At 37.8% G+C, this 19,978-nt stretch overlaps 1 protein-coding gene across 5 annotated transcripts in view; it reads left to right on the forward strand.

Annotated features, from left to right (window-relative positions):
* The window catches only part of AP3S1 (adaptor related protein complex 3 subunit sigma 1), a 96,996-nt gene that overhangs the window by 19,654 nt on the left and 57,364 nt on the right, over positions 1-19,978 (forward strand). For all 5 annotated transcript variants that reach the window (XR_009700756.1, XR_009700757.1, XM_061188065.1 and 2 more), the window contains exons 2-3: positions 12,197-12,288; positions 15,421-15,532. Coding sequence is in view for 3 of the 5 variants with exons in the window: in XM_061188065.1 (XP_061044048.1) it covers positions 12,197-12,288; positions 15,421-15,532 (204 nt within the window). In the remaining 2 variants the exon portion in view is untranslated. The remainder of the gene's footprint in view (positions 1-12,196; positions 12,289-15,420; positions 15,533-19,978) is intronic.

Genomic DNA, 19,978 nt, shown 5'->3' on the forward strand with positions numbered 1-19,978 from the left:
CTAGAGTATTTTTAATTTCATTTATTGTGCTTGTCATCGTTTCTTGGTTCCTCTTTAGTTCTTCTACGTCCTTGTTAAATGTTTCTTGCATTTTGTCTATTCTATTTCCAAGACTTTGGATCATCCTTACTATCATTATTCTGAATTCTTTTTCAGGTAGACTACCTATCTCCTCTTCATTTGTTAGGTCTGGTGTGTTTTGACCCTGCTCCTTCATCTGCTGTGTGTTTTTCTGTCTTCTCATTTTGCTTATCTTACTGTGTTTGGGGTCTCCTTTTCACAGGCTGCAGGTTCGTAGTTCCCGTTGTTTTTGGTATCTGTCCCCAGTGGCTAAGGTTGGTTCAGTGGGTTGTGTAGGTTTCCTGGTGGAGGAAACTAGTGCCTGTGTTCTGGTGGATGAGGCTGGATCTTGTCTTTCTGGTGGGTTCGTCCACGTCTGGTGGTGTGTTTTGGGGTGTCTGTGGCCTTATTATGATTTTAGGCAGCCTCTCTGTTAATGGATGGGGCTGTGTTCCTCTCTTGCTAGTTGTTTGGCATAGGGTGTCCAGCACTGTAGCTTGCTGGTCGTTGAGTGAAGCTGGGTCTTGATGTTGAGATAGAGATCTGTGAGAGATTTTCGCCGTTTGGTATTACGTGGAGCTGGGAGGTCTCTTGTGGACCAGTGTCCTGAAGTTGGCTCTCCCACCTCAGAGGCACAGCCCTGATGCCTGGCTGGAGCACCAAGAGCCTTTCATCCACACGGCTCAGAATAAAAGGGAGAAAAAATGGAAAGAAAGAAAAAAAGAGGATAAAATAAAATAAAATAAAGCAATTATAATAAAAAATAAGAAAAAAAATTATTAAGAGTAAATTTATTAAGAAAAAAAATTTTTTTAATTTTTAAAAATAGATTTATTAATTTTTTATACTAAAAATAAAAAAATTATTTAGAAAAAATTTATTAAGAAAAAAATTTTTTTAATTTTTTAAAATAAAAAATATGAAAAAACTTATTAAAAATTTTTTTAAAAATAGAAAATAAGGAAAAAATTATTAAGAAAACATTTATTAGGGAAAAAAAAATTTTTAAGCCAAAAAAAAAAAAAAAACGGACGGACCTAACCCTAGGACTAACGGTGAGATCAAAGCTATACAGACAAAATCTCACCCAGAAGCATACACATCTACACTCACAAAAAAAAGGAAAAGGGGAAAAGTTAATATATCCTGCTCCCAAAGTCCATCTCCTAAATTTGGGATGATTCGTTGTCTATTCAGGTATTCAGCAGATGCAGGCACATCAAGTTGTTTGTGGAGCTTTAATCCGCTGCTTCTGAGGCTGCTGGGAGAGATTTCCCTTTCTCTTCTTTGTTCGTACAGCTCCCGGGGTTCAGCTTTGGATTTGGACCCGCCTCTGCATGTAGGTCCCCTGAGGGCGTCTGTTCCCCGCCCAGACAGAACGGGGTTAAAGGAGCAGCTGATTCGGGGGCTCTGGCTCAGTCAGGCCGGGGGGAGGGAGCGGTACGGAGGAGGCGGGGCGAGCCTGCGGCGGCAGAAGCCGGCGTGACGTTGCAGCAGCCTGAGGCGCGCCGTGCGCTCTCCCGGGGAAGTTGTCCCCGGATTACGGGAGCCTGGCCGTGGCGGGCTGCACAGGCTCCCGGGAGGGGCGGTGTGGAGAATGACTTGTGCTCGCCCACAGGCTGTTTGGTGGCGGCAGCAGCAGCCTCAGCGTCTCATGCCCGTCTCTGGGGTCCGCGCTGATAGCCGTGGCTCGCGCCCGTCTCTGGAGTTCGTTTAAGTGGCGCTCTGAATCCCCTCTCCTTGCACGCCGCGAAACAAAGAGGCAAGAAAAAGTCTCCTGCCTCTTCGGCAGCTGCAGACTTTTTCTCGTGCACCCTCCCGGCTAGTTGTGGTGCGCTAGACCCTTCAGGCTGTGTTCACGCAGCCAACCCCAGTCCTCTCCCTGGGATCCGACCGAAGCCCGTGCCTCAACTCCCAGCCCCCGCCCGCCCCGGCGGGTGAGCAGACAAGCCTCTCGGGCTGGTGAGTGCTGCTCGGCGCCGAGCCTCTGTGCGGGAATCTCTCCGTTTTTCCCTCTGCATCCCTGTTGCTGTGGGATCCGCGCTGATAGCCGCGGCTCGCGCCCGTCTCTGGAGCTCGTTTAGGCGGCGCTCTGAATGCCCTCTCCTTGCGCGCCGCGAAACAAAGAGGCAAGAAAAAGTCTCTTGCCTCTTTGGCAGCTGCAGTCTTTTTCCCGGACTCCCTCCCGGCTAGCACCGAAGCCCGAGCCCCAGCTCCCAGGCCCCGCCCGCCCCGGCGGCTGAGCAGACAAGCCTCTCGGGCTGGTGAGTGCTGGTCGGCACCGCTCCTCTGTGCGGGAATCTCCGCTTTGCCCTCCGCACCAATGTGGGTGCGCTCTCCTCCGTGGCTCCGAAGCTTCCCCCCTCTGCTACCCGCAGTCTCTGCCCACGAAGGGGCTTCCTAGTGTGTGGAAACCTTTCCTCCTTCACAGCTCCCTCCCACTGGTGCAGGTCCCGTCCCTATTCTTTTGTCTCTGTTATTTCTTTTTTCTTTTGCCCTACCCAAGTACGTGGGGATTTTCTTGCCTTTTGGGAGGTCTGACGTCTTCTGCCAGCGTTCAGTGGGTGTTCTGTAGGAGCAGTTCCACGTGTAGATGTATTTCTCATGTATCTGTGGGGAGGAAGGTGATCTCCGCGTCTTACTCTTCCGCCATCTTGCCCCTCCCTCCCTCCAGTAACTTCTTGAGAAAGGTCATGGGAGGTAGATTTTTTTTGAGATCTTGCATGTCTGAAAAGAGTATAACTTTACATTGACTGCCTATAGAATTCTTCGTTGGAAATAACTTTTCCTCAGAATTTTGGTGGCATTGCTCTATTACCTTTTAGTTTCCAGTATTGTTATCGAAAAGCCTGATGCAATTCTGATTACCTGTTCTTTGTGTATGATCTGTTTTTACTGTCCAGAAAATATGTAAAGTCCTGTTTGTCAGCAATTTCTAAAGTTTCATAGACCCTTGCTATGAGTCTGTTTTCATTAGTTGTGCTGGATCCTTGATGGGCTCTTTAGTTCTGGAAGTTCTTGTTTTCTTTCCTTGAAAAATTTCTCTGTTTGCTCTCTTCTCTTTTTGAATCTCCTTTTATTCAGCATTTCTCTGGACTGTTGTTCTACTTTTGTTATCCTTTCTCTTCTATTTTCTATCTTTCCACCCTTTGGTCCTATTTTTTGAATGATTTTCTCACTTTATTTTCCAGTCTTTCCCCCAAATTTTAAAATTTCTCCGTATATTTTTAATTTACGTGAACTCTTTTTAAAAAATTTCTGAATGTTACTGTTTTGTGGTATGCTGTTCCTGTTTCATAGTTGGATTATCTTTTCTTATCTCTCTGGTATTAATTATATATACTTAAAAATTTTCTTCTTCCTACTTGGTTTGTTTCCTCTCAGTTGCTTTTCTTCCCTACTTTTGTCCTTAGCTTTTATGTTCGAGCTGTCTTCAGATGTCCACTAATCTTTGGTTGACTTCTGTGTAAAGATAGGATACAGAAAACTAATTGGAAACGCTGAATCCATGAGTAGAGGTTATCTATATGAGCTTTACTTGAGACACTGTGGCTAGGCAGTTTAGCGAGGGTAACAATTGCTGTAACAACAATCCCCCCAGTCTTAGTGCCTTAACACAAAAAAAGTTTATTTCTCACTCACATAAAGTATAGTATTGGTGTTTCTGATCAGCTAGAACCTTCTTTGTGGGCATTTATTTGTCATTCTTGAGATGGTGTCAATGGAACTTCTGCATGTAGTTAACATGGAAGATTGTGCAGGAATTTTTATGAGTGAGGCTTAGATGGTGTATTGTTTTCTTTATTTTATTTATTTATTTTTGGCTGCATTGGGTCTTCGTTGCTGCATGCGGGCTTTCTCTAGTTGCGGCGAGCGGGGGCTACTCTTTGTTGTGGTGCGCAGGCTTCTTATTGCAGTGGCTTCTCTTGTTGCAGAGCACAGGCTAGGCACACGGGCTTCAGTAGTTGTGGCATGTGGGCTCAGTAGTTGTGGCTCACGGGCTCTAGAGCGCAGGCTCAGTAGTTGTGGCACACAGGCTTAGTTGCTCCGCAGCATGTGGGATCTTCCCAGACCAGGGCTCGAACCTGTGTCCCCTGCATTGGCAGGTGGATTCTTAACCACTGCGCCATCAGGGAAGCCCCTAGATGGTGTATTTTTTTTTAAATTTTAAAAATATTTTTAAAATTAAAAGAAGTTTTGTTTGAAGTATAGTTGATTTACAATTTTGTGCCAGTCTTTGCTGTACAGCTAAGTGACACAGTTAAACACATATAGACATTCTTTTTCTTACATTCTTTTCCATTATGGTTTATCACAGGATATTGAATATAGTTCCCTGTGTTATACAGTAGGAGCTTGTTTATCCATCCTATATATAGTAGTTTACATCTGCTAATCCCAAACTCCCAGTACTTCCCTCCCCCACCCACCCACCTCCCCTTTGGCAACCACAGGTCTGTTCTCTATGTCTGTGAAACTGTTTCTGATTTGTAGATAGGTTCATTTGTGCCATACTTTAGATTCCACCTATCAGTGATATCATATGGTGATATCATATCATTTGTCTTTCTCTTTTTGACTTCACTTAGTATGATAATCTCTAGTTGCATCCATGTTGCTGCAAATGGCATTATTTCATTCTTTTTATGGCTGAGTATTTTTCCATTGTGTATATGTACCACATCCTCTTTATCCATTCATCTGTCCATGGACATTTAGGTTGTTTCCATGTTTGGGCTATTGTGAATAGTGCTGCTATAAACATACGGGTGCATGTATCTGTTTGAGTTATAGTTTTGTCTGGGTATATGCCCAGGAGTGGGATTGTTGGATCATATGGTAATTCTATTTTTAGTTTACTGAGGAACCTCCATACTGTTCTCCATAGTGGCTGCACCAGCTTATCAATACATTGGCACCAACACTATAGGAGGGTTCCTTTTTCTCCACACCCTCACCAGCATTTGTTATTTGTAGACTTTTTAATGATGGCCATTCTGACTGGTGTGAGGTGGTACTTCACTATAGTTTTGATTTGCATTTAAAGAAGACATACAGATGACCAGTAGGTACATGGACAGTGTATTTTTAACAACTGGTTCACCTGGGAGGAACGAACTCTATTTTGTAGTATTGGCTACATGATGTAAGTACTCCATTATGGTCAGTTTCATGTTACCAGCATGATGTAGTGACATCATGTGACTGAATGCAGAAATGGGAAGAGATACGCACTGTTGGTTTTCAATTGTGCCAGCTCTGGTATGCCACTGCAACTGCCTACCACATCACGTTGTCCAAAACTGAGTTGGATGGCTCCCTTAAATTCAAGGGAGAATGGAAAATATTCTTGAATTGTGTGCTTGGGAAGTAGAGTTTGGTGAACAGATAACAGTTTCTGCCAAAGTTGGAACCTCCAATGTCATTAACTTTAGATCTAGGTACAGTTCCTGGAGAAGTTTGTTCCAGGCTTCAGTCCGGAGGGTGAAGAAGGCCTAACTGTAGGAATTCTGGGAACTGATTGAAGAAAAGGACTAGGGATTTCAACATCTGGCTTGTTGACATTTTCTTAACCCCTCTGTTTTCAGTATGACCTGGTATTCACTTATACTGCTGCTCTAAGAAATGACCACAAACTCAGTGACTTAAAAACAATGCAAATTTGCAGGCATACCTCATTTTATTGCACTTTGTTTTACTGCACTTTACAGATACTGTATTTTTTACAGATTGAAGATTTGTGGCAACCCTGCCTCAAGCCAAGTCTGTTGGCGCTATTTTTTCTAACAGCATTTGCTCACTTGTGCCTCTATGTCATATTTTGGTAATTCTCACAATATTTCAAATTTTTTCATTATTATTATCTTTGTGATAGTGATCTGTGATAGTGATCGTTGATGTTACTGTTGTAATTGTTTTGGGATGCCACGAACCGCACACACATAAGAGAGCGAACCAAATGTGTGTGTTCTGACTGCTCCACTCACCAGCCAATCCCCTATCTCTCTCCCACTTCTTGGGCCTCCCTGTTCCCTGAGACACAGCAATATTGAAATTAGACCAGTTAATAATCCGACAGTGGCCTCTAAGTTCAAGTGAAAGGAGGAGTTGCATGTCTCTCACTTTAAATCAAAAGCAAGATATGATTAAGCTTAGTGAGGAAGGCATGTTGAAAGCTAAGGAAGGCTGAAAGCTTAGCCTCTTGCACCGGTTAGCCAAGCTGTGAATGCAAAGGAAAAGTTCTTGAAGGAAATTAAAAGTGCTACTGCAGTGATCACACAGATGATAAGAAAGTGAAACAGCCTTATTGCTGATGTGAAGGAAGTTTAGTGGTCTGAATAAAAGATCAAACCAGCCATAACATTCCCTTAAGCCAAAGCCTAATCCAGAGCAAGGTGCTAACTCTTCAACTGTACACGAAGGCTGAGAGAGGTGAGGATGCTGCAGAAGAAAAGTTTGAAGCTAGCAGAGGTGTAAGGAAAGAAGCCATCTCCATAACATGAAAGTGCAAGGTGAAGCAGCAAGTGCTGATGTAGAAACTACATTGAGTTATCCAGAAGATCTACCTAAGATAATGAACGAAGGTGACTGTACTAAACAACAGATTTTCAGTGTAGACAAAAGAGCCTTCTGTTGGAAGAAGATGCCATCTAGGATGTGCCTGGCTTCAACGATTCAAAGGATAGGCTGACTCTTTTGTTGGGGGCCAATGTAGCTGGTGACTTTGTTGAAGCCAGTGCTCATTTACCATTCCAAAAATCCTAGGGCCCTTAAGAATTATGCTAATGTTATGCTAAAATTGTGCTACTCTCCTTGTGTCCTATAAATGGAACAACAAAGCCAGATGACAGCACATCTATTTACAACATGGTCTACTGAATTTATTTTAAGCCCACTGTTAAGACCTACAGTTCAGAAAAAAAAGATTCCTTTCAAAATATTACTGCTCATTGACAATGCAGCTGGTTACCCAAGAGCTATGATGGAGATGTACAGTGAGATTCATGTTATTTTCATGCTTGCTAATACAGTGTCCATTCTGCAGCCCACAGATCAAGGAGTCATTTTGACTTTCAACTCTTCTTCTTTAAGAAATACATTTTGTAAGGCTATAGCTGCCATAGATGGTGATTCCTCTGATGGATCTGAGCAAAGTCAGTTGAAAACCTTCTGGGAAGGACTCACCATTCTAGATGCCATTAAGAACATTATGATTCATGAGAAGAGACCATAATATCAACATTCACAGGAGTTTGGAAGAAGTTGATTCCAGCCTTCGTGGATGACTTGCAGGGGAGGGATTCAAGACTTTAGTGGAGGAAGTAACTGTAGCTGTGGTGGAAATAGCAAGAGAACTAGAATTAGAAGCAGAGCCTGAAGATGTGACTGAATTGCTGCAGTCTCATGATAAAAAACTTGAGTGGATGAGGAGTTGCTTCTTAAGGATGAGCAAAGAAGTGATTTCTTGAGATAGAATCTACTCCTGTTGAGGATTCTGTAAAGATTGTTGTTATGACAACAAAGGACTTAGAATAATTCATAAACTTAGTTGATAAAGTATTTGCAGAGTTTGAGAGAACTGACTCCAATTTTGAAAGAAGTTCTCCTGTGGGTAAAATGCTATCAAGCAGCATTGCATTATTCCTTCTTTATGAAAGGAAGAGTCCATCAGTGAGGCAGACTTCACTATTGTCATATTCTAAGAAATTGGCACAGTCACCCCAGCCTTCAGCAGCCACCACCCTGAGGAGTCAGCAGCCACTGAGGCAAGACCCTCCACCAGCAAAAGGATTATGATCATGGAAAGCTCAGATGATAGTTAGCATTTTTTAGCAATAAAGTATTTTTAAATTAAGGTATGTACATTTTTTTAGACATAATGCTGTTGCACACTTAGTAGACTACTGTATAGCTTAACCATAACATATACTCACTGGGAAACCAAACTATTCATGTGACTCCCTTTTTCTAATATTTGCTTTATTGTGGTCTAGAACCAAACCTTCAATATCTCCAAGGTTTGCCTTCATATACATCACATTTTATTTTCTTTACCCATCCATGGACACCAATGGACACTTAGGTTGTTCCCATATATTGGCTATTGTGTATAATGTCCTAATGAACATGAGAGTGTTTTTATCTTTTTAAGTTAGTATTTTCATTTTCTTCAGATAAGAACTTGGAAGTGGAATTGCTGGGTCATGTGGTAGTTCTATTTTTAATTTTTTGAGGAACCTCCATACTGGTTTTCATAGCAGCTGCACCAATTTACATTCCCACCAACATACACAAGGGTTCCATTTTCTCCACCTCCTCGCCAATACTCATTATTTTTAGCATCTTTATAATAATCATTCTAATACGTGTGAAGTGATACTTCATTGTGGTTTTAATTTGCTTTTCCCTGATGATTAGTGGTGTTGAGCATCTTTTCATGTACCTTTTGGCCACCTGTATGTCTTCCTTGGAAAAATCTCTATTTAGATTTTCTGTCCTAATTTTTAAAATTGGATTGCTTCTGTATTTTGCTACTGAGTTGTGTAAGTTCTTCATATATTTTGAATATTAACCTCTTATCAGGTATATGATTTGCAGATATTTTCTTCCATTCAGCAGGTTACCTATTTATTTTGTTGATGGTTTTCTTTGCTATACAGAAACTTTTTAGTTTGATGTATTCCGGGTCTTATATTTTGCCAAGTCATTTTTCTATTGGGATGTTTATCTTTTTCTTACTGGCATTTAAGTGTTCTTTATGTATGCTAGCAACTATTCCTTTGTCAGTTTTTATGTATTGCAGATATGTTTGTCATGTTTGTAGCTCTCTTAATTCTTTTTTCTGGTGTCACTTGAGCATTAAAAGCGCTTACTGGGCTTCCCTGGTGGCGCAGTGGTTAAGAATCCTCCTGCCAATGCAGGGGACACAGGTTTGAGCCCTGGTCCGGGAAGATCCCACATGCAGCGGAGCAACTGAGGCCCGCACGCCTAGAGCCCATGCTCCACGACAAGAGAAGCCACCGCAGTGAGAAGCCCATGCACCGCAACAAAGAGTAGCCGACGCTCGCCGCAACTAGAGAAAAATCCACACGCAGCAACAAAGACCCAATGCAGCCAAAAATAAGATAAATAAATAAAGTTTAAAAAAAAAGTGCTTACTTTTGATGTGATCAAATTTGCCAACCTTTTCCTTTATGGTTATCATTATTTGTGTCTTATTTGAAAGTCCAACACTATTACAATGTTATAAAGATATTCTTCTGTATTATATTTTTAAATTTTTGTAGCTTCACCATTGACATTTATTTTTAATCAACCTGAGATTGATTTTTGAGTATGTGAGAGCTAGAAGTTCATTGCATTAGAACAAAAAGAAAAATTTTTATCCTGGCACCATTTATGGAAATGCCCTTCCATCCTTGCTAATCTGCAGTGAGTATTCTGTTTTAAATTAAATGACTATATTTATATGTGGGTGTGTTTCTGGTTCCATCAGTCAGTTTCCCTATTTCTGCACCAATATGTTGCCTTAATTACTGTGGCTTTACAATAATTCTTAATCTGGTCAGCAGGTCCTCTTATATTCCACTTGAGAGTGTCTTGTTATTCTAGTTCTCTGATTTCATATGTAAGTCATGAGAGGAGTCATATTCGGAGTCATAATCCAGTTTTCAAGTTCTCCCCCTACACCCTTGTTGGGATTTTGATTAGAATTGCCTTAAGTCTTCGGAGCATTTTGGGGAGATTGAGCATCTTTATAATATTGAATCATTCAATCTATAAGCATTGTACATTTTTTTATTTACTTAGGAATTCTTTAATTTTTTCAGTAAAGTTTTACATTTTCTCTTGCATTTTTTTTTGTTGTTGTTGTTTCCTTTATTCCTAGGCACTGCATGGTTTTTGATGGTATCTTTTTAAAATTATATTTTACAACTCATACTTGCAGAAGGTTAGAACGGCAGTAGAATTTTATATAATGTCTTTCTTTGTGTTCTTATTAAAACCTTTTACTAATTACAACACTTCTGTGTAAATTATGTTAGATTTTCTATGTGGAAAATCTTTTCATCTGTGACTGACTGTTTTGTTTCTTCCTTTGAAACTAATCCTTTGAAATTTGTTAATCATTTCCATGATTTTTTTTATAGTTTTATTTTTATCACCCCCAAATTTCTGTCAATACATAATATTTAGTTTTGCCTGTTTCTGCATTTTATACTAATGGAATGATTACGTATCATTCTGGTACTTACTTTTTTCCCCTGCTGTAGACTGAATTGTGTACCCCCCAAATCCACATGTTGAAGCCCTAACCCTCAATTTGATGGTGTTTGGGATTGGAACTTTGGGAGATAATTAGGTTTAGATGAGATTATGAGGGTGGGGCCCTCATGATGTGATTAGTGCCCTTACCAGAAGAGATACCAGAGAACCTGTTCTTGCTGTTTTTCCCGATAAGGACATGTAAGGACACAAAGAGAAGGTGGTTGTCTTCCAGCCAAGAAGAGATCACTCACCAGAACCCAACTATGCTGGCACCTCAGTCTTGAACCTTTAGCCTCCAGAATTGTGAGAAAATAAATTTCTGTTAGTTAAGCCATCAGTCTGTGGTATTTTTTTAATGGCAACTTGAGCTATGGTAACTCTTTTTCTCCACATTAAACCTTTGAGAATCATTCATATTGATGGGTATAATATACCGATTTAATTTTTATTGCTTATAGGATTCTATTTTATAAGCATACCACAGGGACTTCCCTGGTGGCGCAGTGGTTAAGAATCCGCCTGCCAATGCAGGGGACATGGGTTCGAGCCCTGGTCCGGGAAGATCCCACATATCGTGGAGCAACTAAGCCCGTGCACCACAAGTACTGAGCCTGCGCTCTAGAGCCCGCGAGCCACAACTATGGAAGCCCGCATGCCTAGAGCCCATGCTCCACAACAAGAGAAGCCACCGCAATGAGAAGCCTGTGCACCGCAACGCTCGCCGCAACTAGAGAAAGCCCGCGCGCAGCAACGAAGACCCAACGCAGCCAAAAATAAAAAAAAAAAAAAAAAAAAAGAGTGCCATAATTTATATGTGGTTGGTGGACATTTGGGTTGTTTTCAGCTTTTTGTTGTTGTTATGGTGCTTTTATGAACATTCTTCTATGTGCTTCTTGGTATACAGGTTAAGAATTTATTATGTATATGTACTTGCCAATTTTCTATTGTTTTTGACCTTCAAAAATAATGGTTTCATATGGGTTATCATTGTACCTAGGAGTGGAGTGCTGGATTGTAAAACTTTTTGCCCAAGTGGTTATACCACTTACCTTCCCACTGGTAGGATGAGTTTCTTTGACTCCACATCTTTGTCAACATTTGATAGTGTCATAATTTTACATTTTTTGCTAATATGGTACATGTGGAATTATCTCATTGTTACTTTAACTTGTGTTTCATTTCATTACTAATGAGGTTTAGCATCTTTTTATTTGTTTATGGACCATCATATTTTCTTTCCTGTGAAATTCTTGTTCATGATTTTGCCCAGTTTTCTATTGCAGTGTTTGAGAAGCTGACTCTTTTTTACTGGGATATGAATTGCTTGGTGAATTTAATAAATATTAGTGAATCAATTCTTGGTTTTAGGCAGCACTTATATAAAAATGAGTAAGATGGATAGACTCTTACTTCAATTTGCATTTAGTTAAACTTACTTAATTGGAAGCTCCAAACTTCTGTACTTTCTTCCATTAAAATATAGATTAGCTACGTGAATTGTTTATAACTTCATCTCTTTATTTCAGTTTCCTCATTTGTAAAACAACGGACTTTGACTAGTTAATATCTAGTGTCCCTTTTACTAGTGTCTATAATTCATGTGTCTGGTATTTTTCTTGTTGGTTTTTGAAGCTGAGAAATAAGTTTTATTGAAGTGGTAAACTATAAAGTGCTGATTTTTTGTTTTGTTTTTTATTTAAAAATGTTGGGTTTTGTTTCTTTTAAGGTATGATAGGTTAGTTCTCCAAGGACTACACTCTTAGATGAATTTCCCAGACAGATACTACTACCTTTTATTTTTTTAATTCTTTTAATGCTGTTAAACCTAGAAATTAGATCCTAACATATATGAATTATTCTTTCTCAGAGTGAAGATACACAACAGCAAATCATCAGGGAGACATTCCATTTGGTATCTAAGAGAGATGAAAATGTTTGTAATTTCCTAGAAGGAGGATTGTAAGTAAAGCATTTCATGGACATTTCTAATCTTTGACTATATGAGTAAAATATATACTGTTTAATCGTTTTATCTTAAAATTTCCTAATTTGATTAATTGGATTGGGAGAATTAATTGCCATTTATGTTAACTATAAATCTAACTTAAATAATTTTTTGAAGATATTTAATCTTTTTCTTTTAAAAATTTATAAAGGCATTTTATATAAAGGTAGTATATTCAAATGGCAAAAATTCAAACATTACATGGAAGTATAAAATGTAGACCAAGTCTTCCTCCTCCAGCTTTAGTCCTTCTTCCCAGTTTCTTGTGTATCCTTCTAGAAAATTAATTTTGCACTAACATATAAAAGTATAACCTTAAAATTTTTTACTTAAATGGGATCACACATGTATCCTGGTTTTCGTGTTGCTTGTTTGCACTTATATTTTGAAAAACTCTGCATATAAACCCATCTAAAGCAATCTCATTCTTTTTAATGACTCCAGAGTACTCCTTAGGGTGAATGGACCTGTTTTCATAAGAATTTAGATAGCACCCTTTATTTTATATTATGATCAATTCTGACGTCTGCTTTTCAAATATATGTGTGTGTCTAGATAGATTTGAATTCAGCTAAGACTTTTCTATTTTTAAAATGAATAAATAAAAATTGCTTATGATTAGTTTGCCAACTATTGTAAATAGTTTTAATTTAATGGGTTTCATGAAAATAATTTCTTCTCAAATAGTTTCATAAACGTTCCTTCCCATGTTTATATGTTTAATTTCTTAACAAGATATTTCCTCAGTGACAATTCAAAAACTAAACTTTAGCTGAACCTCATTATGAATAATCAGAGATTAGTCTGAGAAACCTACACTTTTCTGTATTTTTAAGGTGTGTGATGCATATTATGAAAAATAGTTTTCATAATAGAGAATTCATTCTTACCTGACTATAAATTACTTTTTATCATGTAGAAAGTTTACTTGCATTTCTTAAAAGGTTATGTCATGCTGCTCTTAAATTTGCAAATACACACCTATGATTTGTAAATTTTGCTGTTAACTCGAGGCCTCCAATTTAATAGTTGAGACAGATGTACTTGCTTTCTGTTTTTGTATTTTAATTGTACTTTACTTATCTCTCTTAAACTGTAGTTGAGTTGTGTTTGCCATTACCATCGTTTCCCTTTATCTCAGCTCCTTAATCTTCTAATCTCATAGGAAATTAATCACCCAGCACAGTGCAAGAAATTGATTGGTCTAACCAGGGCACTGTTTGAACTAGGAAGTATGACTTGAGTTTGTAATTATTCTTTTCCAACCTTACGAAAAGTAGAAAGCAAATATTGCATCAGAGACGAGGCTGCACATCTGGTTGAGTCCTAGTTTTGTTACTAACAAGCTGGTTTTCTTGGTTAGGTCACTTAAATTCTTTGTACCTCAGTTTTCTCCTCTTATGTTAAATAAGATATTTGGACTAAGGATTTCTAAAATTCCGTAGCTTTTATATCATGTATTGCATTCTATACAAGAATTTGAATCAGTATTGTACTATAGTATAAAGATGAAATTATAACAAAAAGTGTACTTATATTAATATTTTGTTTTCTTTTAATAACTTTAATTGCCATTTTGAAACTTACAGTTTTCAAAAGTTTGGTCTTCTTTTAAAGCAGATCCAAACAAAAATTTAAGATAATCCCTAAATTGCGGATTCAGGATGAAGTAAAGTCTGCTGTTGGTGCTTTTTGTCCCTTTCAAGGAACAGTTGCAATGATAGTCTATAAATACAACTCAGAGAATCTTTAAAGTGCTTCTACATATTTTTAAATTGCATACCTTTTCTAGATAGTAGGAGTTTTTAATTCTTGTCAAAGATCATTTTCACTTTGAGTATTAGAGGATATAAAGTAATAAAAAATAATGAGTGTATAGTTAGAGAAGTTGTTTCTATAAAACTTGTAAATTTAGTATTACTTTTATTGAGTGACAAATAGGGACTTCCCTGGTGGTCCAGTGGTTAAGACTCCATGCTTCCACTGCAGGGGGCATGGGTTTGATCCCTGATCGGGAACTAAGATCCCGCATGCTGCCCAGCGCGGTCAAAAAAAAAAATAAAAGAAATAGGTGTTATTTTCCTTTGTCTTGTTTGAATGTTCAGTTAGCTCTGATTACACTTAGCCTTGATTTTTTTATGTTTTGTTAGTGTTAAAGGGTCTTTTGAGAAGGTGAATGAATTGTTGTAAACTTAACTACGGAACAGTTAAACTATATTTAGAAAAATAAGAGGTGTTTGTAATGATCCCTGAATTATTATTTTTAAAGTGCTGAAATTCCAGTCAACATAAATAAAAATATTTGGCAAAAGGATTGAGTATCTCATAGCTCAGTTTTCTTGCATTTATATTCCAAAACAAAATGTGTTTTTGGAGAAGATCTTGATGGTAAATCTGTCCAAAACTTAAGAAGAAATGTCATTTTTTTTTCCCTAGTTGATAATCAGTGTTAAGCTGTGTAACTCACTGTGACCTATGGAGTTAAATCTAGTAAGCACTTAAAAATGCCCTATGATCTCATTTCTGCCTACTTCTCTGACCTAATCGCTTACTAATCTTTCATTGATCGCAGGCCTTCTTTTTCTTTCTTGAACACAGATACTTCGTTCTTGATGAAATTGCCTTTTTATTAGTTTACCTTTGCCTGAAATGCTCTTCTCTAAATTTTTTCATGGCAGGTTCCTTATCATTAGATCTCAGCCTAAACATCAACTCTTTTAACACCCAATAGGAAGTAGCAAATCCATCAATGTGGCATCTTCCTCTTTTGATTCTCTAAGTAGTCCCTTCCACTCTGATAATATTTTCTTTGTTTGTTTATTGCTCCTTACCCACTCTCAGTACCTGGCACATAGTAAGTACTCAGTAAATAATTGAATGAATGAATGAACTAATATTAAGCATCGGCATCTTTTACTTGACTTCTCTGAAGAAAACAACCATCTAGTTCACTTGAATGCTATGTCATTAAATGTTACCTTTCATTTTATAGAAGGTTTTAAACAAATTGTCAGTTTTCTTGAACTAATGAAAATGTTTTTCATTTTGTAGCTATAACATTCCAATTGTTTTGTTTTGTCATTTAGATTAATTGGAGGATCTGACAACAAACTGATTTATAGACATTATGCAACATTATATTTTGTCTTCTGTGTGGATTCTTCAGAAAGTGAACTTGGCATTTTAGATCTAATTCAAGTAAGTTAACACTTGCCTCTTACTGTCTTAAACAACAATTTTGGCATTTCAATTTTTTAAAACTTCTGTGTTCTAAATTTTCTAAAATGATGTTTTGTTTGGTAAAAAATAAGTGTTCCATAGTAGATGTTGGGTGGATAAAAGAGGAATGAGGGATGTAGAAGCACAGAGTCATTTAATCTAATTAAGACTAACTGCAACTAATTTCCTCATGCCCTTTTTTCCTGTTCATGTAAGTCACCACAAGAACCCCAACGCTCATGGGTCTTTTACCATATGTATCCAGGTCTAACCCCCAAACCCACCCCTTTCTATCTCCTGAAAATCTTTCATAATGGCCCCGGAACTCAAGGTCAGTCATCAACAAATTTCTCCTTATCTTCAACCTCTTCTGTTAATATTATCTTCACCTTTTTGCTGTAGGTTAAATCTGGCTTCCCTGATGACACTACCTGCCACCTTCTCAAGTAGTAGCAGTTTTCTCTTTTGCTTTCTTCATACCATTGAGTCTGGAGGGTGTTCTCTTTGCTTCTCATTACATTTTCCAGACATTTTTCTCTTCTAAAACATCTCCAGACTTTATCTCATGTTCTCAAACTATACCTACTTCTACCAATCCGGTTACAGTAATCTCTCATTCATTGGCGATTTTGTCAAAAACTTTCAGTGGTCTGAGATTTTACTCTACCTGCAAGCTAACAAGTTAACTACCACAGTTTCATGTATGCTGACAGAAGATGGGAGATTTCGGGGCCAGAAACAAAGGACTTTATTTCTGACAGCCAAAGCAGTAGTCAAAGTGACAGCATTTGCTTACACTGGTTACTCAAGTCCCAGTTGCTAAAGTGTGACTTGATAAGGTGCAGGTAAGACCTGCACACACAGTGGATTGAGTTATAGGAGAGGAAGCCCAAGCTTAGTGAACTGGAATCTTTTATAATGGACACTAAGCATATCTGCCCATGTCCTGGAGGAAGAGAATATCTTCCAAGCAAAGTATAGTTAAACCTACCCTTTGCTTTGGAGGGAAACACTATCTGTTTTCCAGGGCTGTTGGCTATACAAGCTTGCTTGAAAAGATAATCCACAATAAAGGCAGTCAGTACCTCTGTTCACATGATGTGCAGGAATGGAACACCCATGGAGAATTGTCTCCTAACAGATTTAGTTCTTAGTTCACTGACATTCACTCCAGTACTAGTTGTGTTATAATTCTTGGTTATTTCAGCGTTCATGTGGATAGTTCATTCAGTACACTGGTATCTTCAAACCGGAATTCCTCTTCTCCAATGAATTTTGCCTGTTACCCCACTTCACTATTCATTTCTAGACCATGTCTTTATCCAGACTTAAGTCCCTCCATCATCTTAATTTCACAGTTTCCACTCTCTGCTACCGTCTCTTATCTTTTCTTGTCACAATTACTGTTACTCCAGCAGTTCTTTGAGCCCATTGGGACCTTCAGTCCCTTTTTTTGTTGGTTTTTTTTGAGGATAAAAATTTTTATTGACAGTTTTCTAGGTGTAGTTGTACATTTTTGAGCTGTTCAATGTTTATTAGTAGATAAATGGCAGCTTTAGGATAATAGACATGTTTATATCCAGAATCCTGTATTCTCTTTCTGTGTTCCTTATATCTTTTCAGTGTGTCTTTGGGACCTTCTGTCTTCTTTTAAATCTATCTTCTCACTGTCCCTGATCCTTCTGATGTCTTACTCTCCTTGCCCAGCTTAAACTCCATGGTCAGTCATGATAATCATAGGCTTGTATATACTCAGCTCTTTGCCTGAATCCACACATCTGAACATACTTAGAGAAAAAAAAGATAACCATACATGCTGGCCTCACTTTAAATTCATGATCTGTGACCTCAGTGATTCCTTAATGCTACCCAGTAATCACATTATATTTCCCTGGTCATTTCACTCTCCCACACTCCTAGACAACTGCTGATACATTCTCCTCCCCTCTCAAACCTGTAGCACTTCTAACGTGTAGCTTCCAAGTTCACTAGGCAATCAGAAGCAATCAGAAGGGAACTTCTACAGACTCTGTATCTGTGTCCTTGTACTCTCTTCTATAAGAGATTAATGAACTTTGCTCCTAGCTAAGGCCAACTCACCCACTTATATACTAGTTTACTTCTTCCTCATTGCTCTAGCATTTTTCTCTCTTCAGTATCATTTTTTCCTCTCTTCTAGATCATTCCCGCTAGTCTATAATATGTTAATATGTTCTTCCATCTTTAAAAAAAAAAATTCTGTCCCTACTTCCTTTTCCAGCCACTGCCTCATTTCTTTCCCTCTCTTTATAGCAAAACACTTTAAAAACATTTTCTGTACGCAATGTCTCAAATTTTTCTTCTCCCATTCTTTCTTGAACACATTCTAATCAGGTTTTTCAGCTCTACTGTTGCTGAATCCAAAGGTTCTCATCAGTCCTCCTTTATTTGATTAAGATTGTTTATTACTCTCTTCTTCATGAAATATCTTCTTCACTTGGCTTCTAGGATACCTGGTTTGCATCCTACTACTTTAGTTGCTTCATTTTAGTTTCTTGATCTCCCTTACGTCTTCCTCTTTGGCAAATCCTGTTGATTATGCAGAATCCACTTACAGCTCTCTGCACTGCCTCCACCTGGGTCCACGCCACCATCAGCTCTTGCCTGGACTATGTCAGTAGTTTTCTGACTGGTCTTCCTGCTTCCACTGTCCTTTCCTTTTTGTCTTTTCTCAGTAAAACAGCCGGAGTGATACTATTCAAATATGTTACATTTTACACTTTTCCATTTTGAGTTCTTCAGTGGCTTCCCTTCTCACTAAGAGTAAAAGCCAAATTCCTTATAAATGACCCATGAGGCCTCACATGATCTGACTCCCCTCGCCGAACCCTACTACTTATCTTACTTCATTTTCTACTCTTTTCCCCTTTGCTCCATCGGCACTGGCCTCCTTGTTCCTCAGATATACCAGCATGCTTTTACCTCAGAGCCTTTGTACTTGCTGATCTTACTACCTAGATTGTTCTCCCCTCATCGATTATTATTTTGATGCTGTTGCTGGTCTTAATGGTTATGATAGCATGCTTGTTATATCTTAGAAGGGAATTGTATGGGGAGTGGTCAAAAAAAAAATATCCTACATCATATCTGAAGTAAATTCTATCATGTATTTGTGGAAAATGGAAACTATGTCTTGTGTTTTGGAAAAAGTTTTTAGCCATTATTATTTGAAATGTTGGTAATTTGTCTTGATATTAAATAAGATACAGAAAAAAGAATTTCAGGAGGATTGTCTTATTGTCCCGTTTCTAACGTAGGCTTGAGCTGTTTTTATAAGAAGATCCTATTGAGTTATTACATGTTGATCTATCATGTCACAAAAAAAGAAACTTTCTGTAATTTACCTTACAGGGATGAATTCTGTCACTACCTTGAACATGTTGGAAGTTCTGTAGTTGCTGTCTTTCCCCTGTGGTTATTACAGATCATTAAATACTTAAGAGGGAGTGCTGAGCATGCATAAGTCAGGCACTTTAAAAACATTGGTTGAGTGAACAAAGATGGAAGGGAGTAGCTTATTGTTTCTGCTTCTGTTTCATGAAACAGCTATTCAGAGTTTATTTAGAACTGATTTTCTTGCTTTGTCCGTCCTCTAGTTTTGAGAAATATAATAAAAGTGGAAAATTATAAATCAAGAGAGTTTAGACCAAAGCCTCTTGGTTTTGTATTTTCTTTAGGGAATGGGTCAAGAAAACTTAGTAAACATCAACATGTGATGACTAAACATAGTTTCACTTGGTTTTTTTTGAATGTTTGTATTTTACTTTTATTTACATTTCTAGAACTGTTTAAAATACAGAAAAACACAAAGGATAAAACAATAAATACCTATATTCCTATCATCCAGAATTAAAACTTTTTAAAAAATTTTTTTGAATTTTTGAATTTTATCATTTTGGTTTTTTGAACATTAAAAATGATATAATTCAAATGATCATTAGAAGCTTATATTTTTATGCAAAGGTTTTGTGTTTCTAAGGTATGTATGTATTGTCCCAGATTTGACTTTTTACCTTATATAAAATCTGAGAGAAGGAATTCTTAGTAAATTCCATGTGGGAATTATACTAATATATCACCAAGTTGAATAATCAGCTTCTGTTTTGTTTTCTTTTAATTCTTTGTTAGTTGGGAAAAAAAAGGTGATCTTTTTTTGTTTCTGGTGTGTACTATTTTAATGTGATATTGATTACAATATAAGCTAGTTTCAGAGTTGATGGCTAGCCTTTTTTGAAGTCCTTTCTGTTATAGCATGTTGTCATTGGAAGTGTTAAAATATTTACAGAGTGAGAATAGAAGTTAATTAAATATTAATGTTGGTTGTTTGAGTTATTTATAAGCAGTCATATTGTCCTCAATTAATTTAGTTGCCACGCTGATATGGAG

The sequence above is a fragment of the Eubalaena glacialis genome, chromosome 4, assembly GCF_028564815.1.
Source record: "Eubalaena glacialis isolate mEubGla1 chromosome 4, mEubGla1.1.hap2.+ XY, whole genome shotgun sequence".
Lineage (NCBI taxonomy): Eukaryota > Metazoa > Chordata > Mammalia > Artiodactyla > Balaenidae > Eubalaena > Eubalaena glacialis.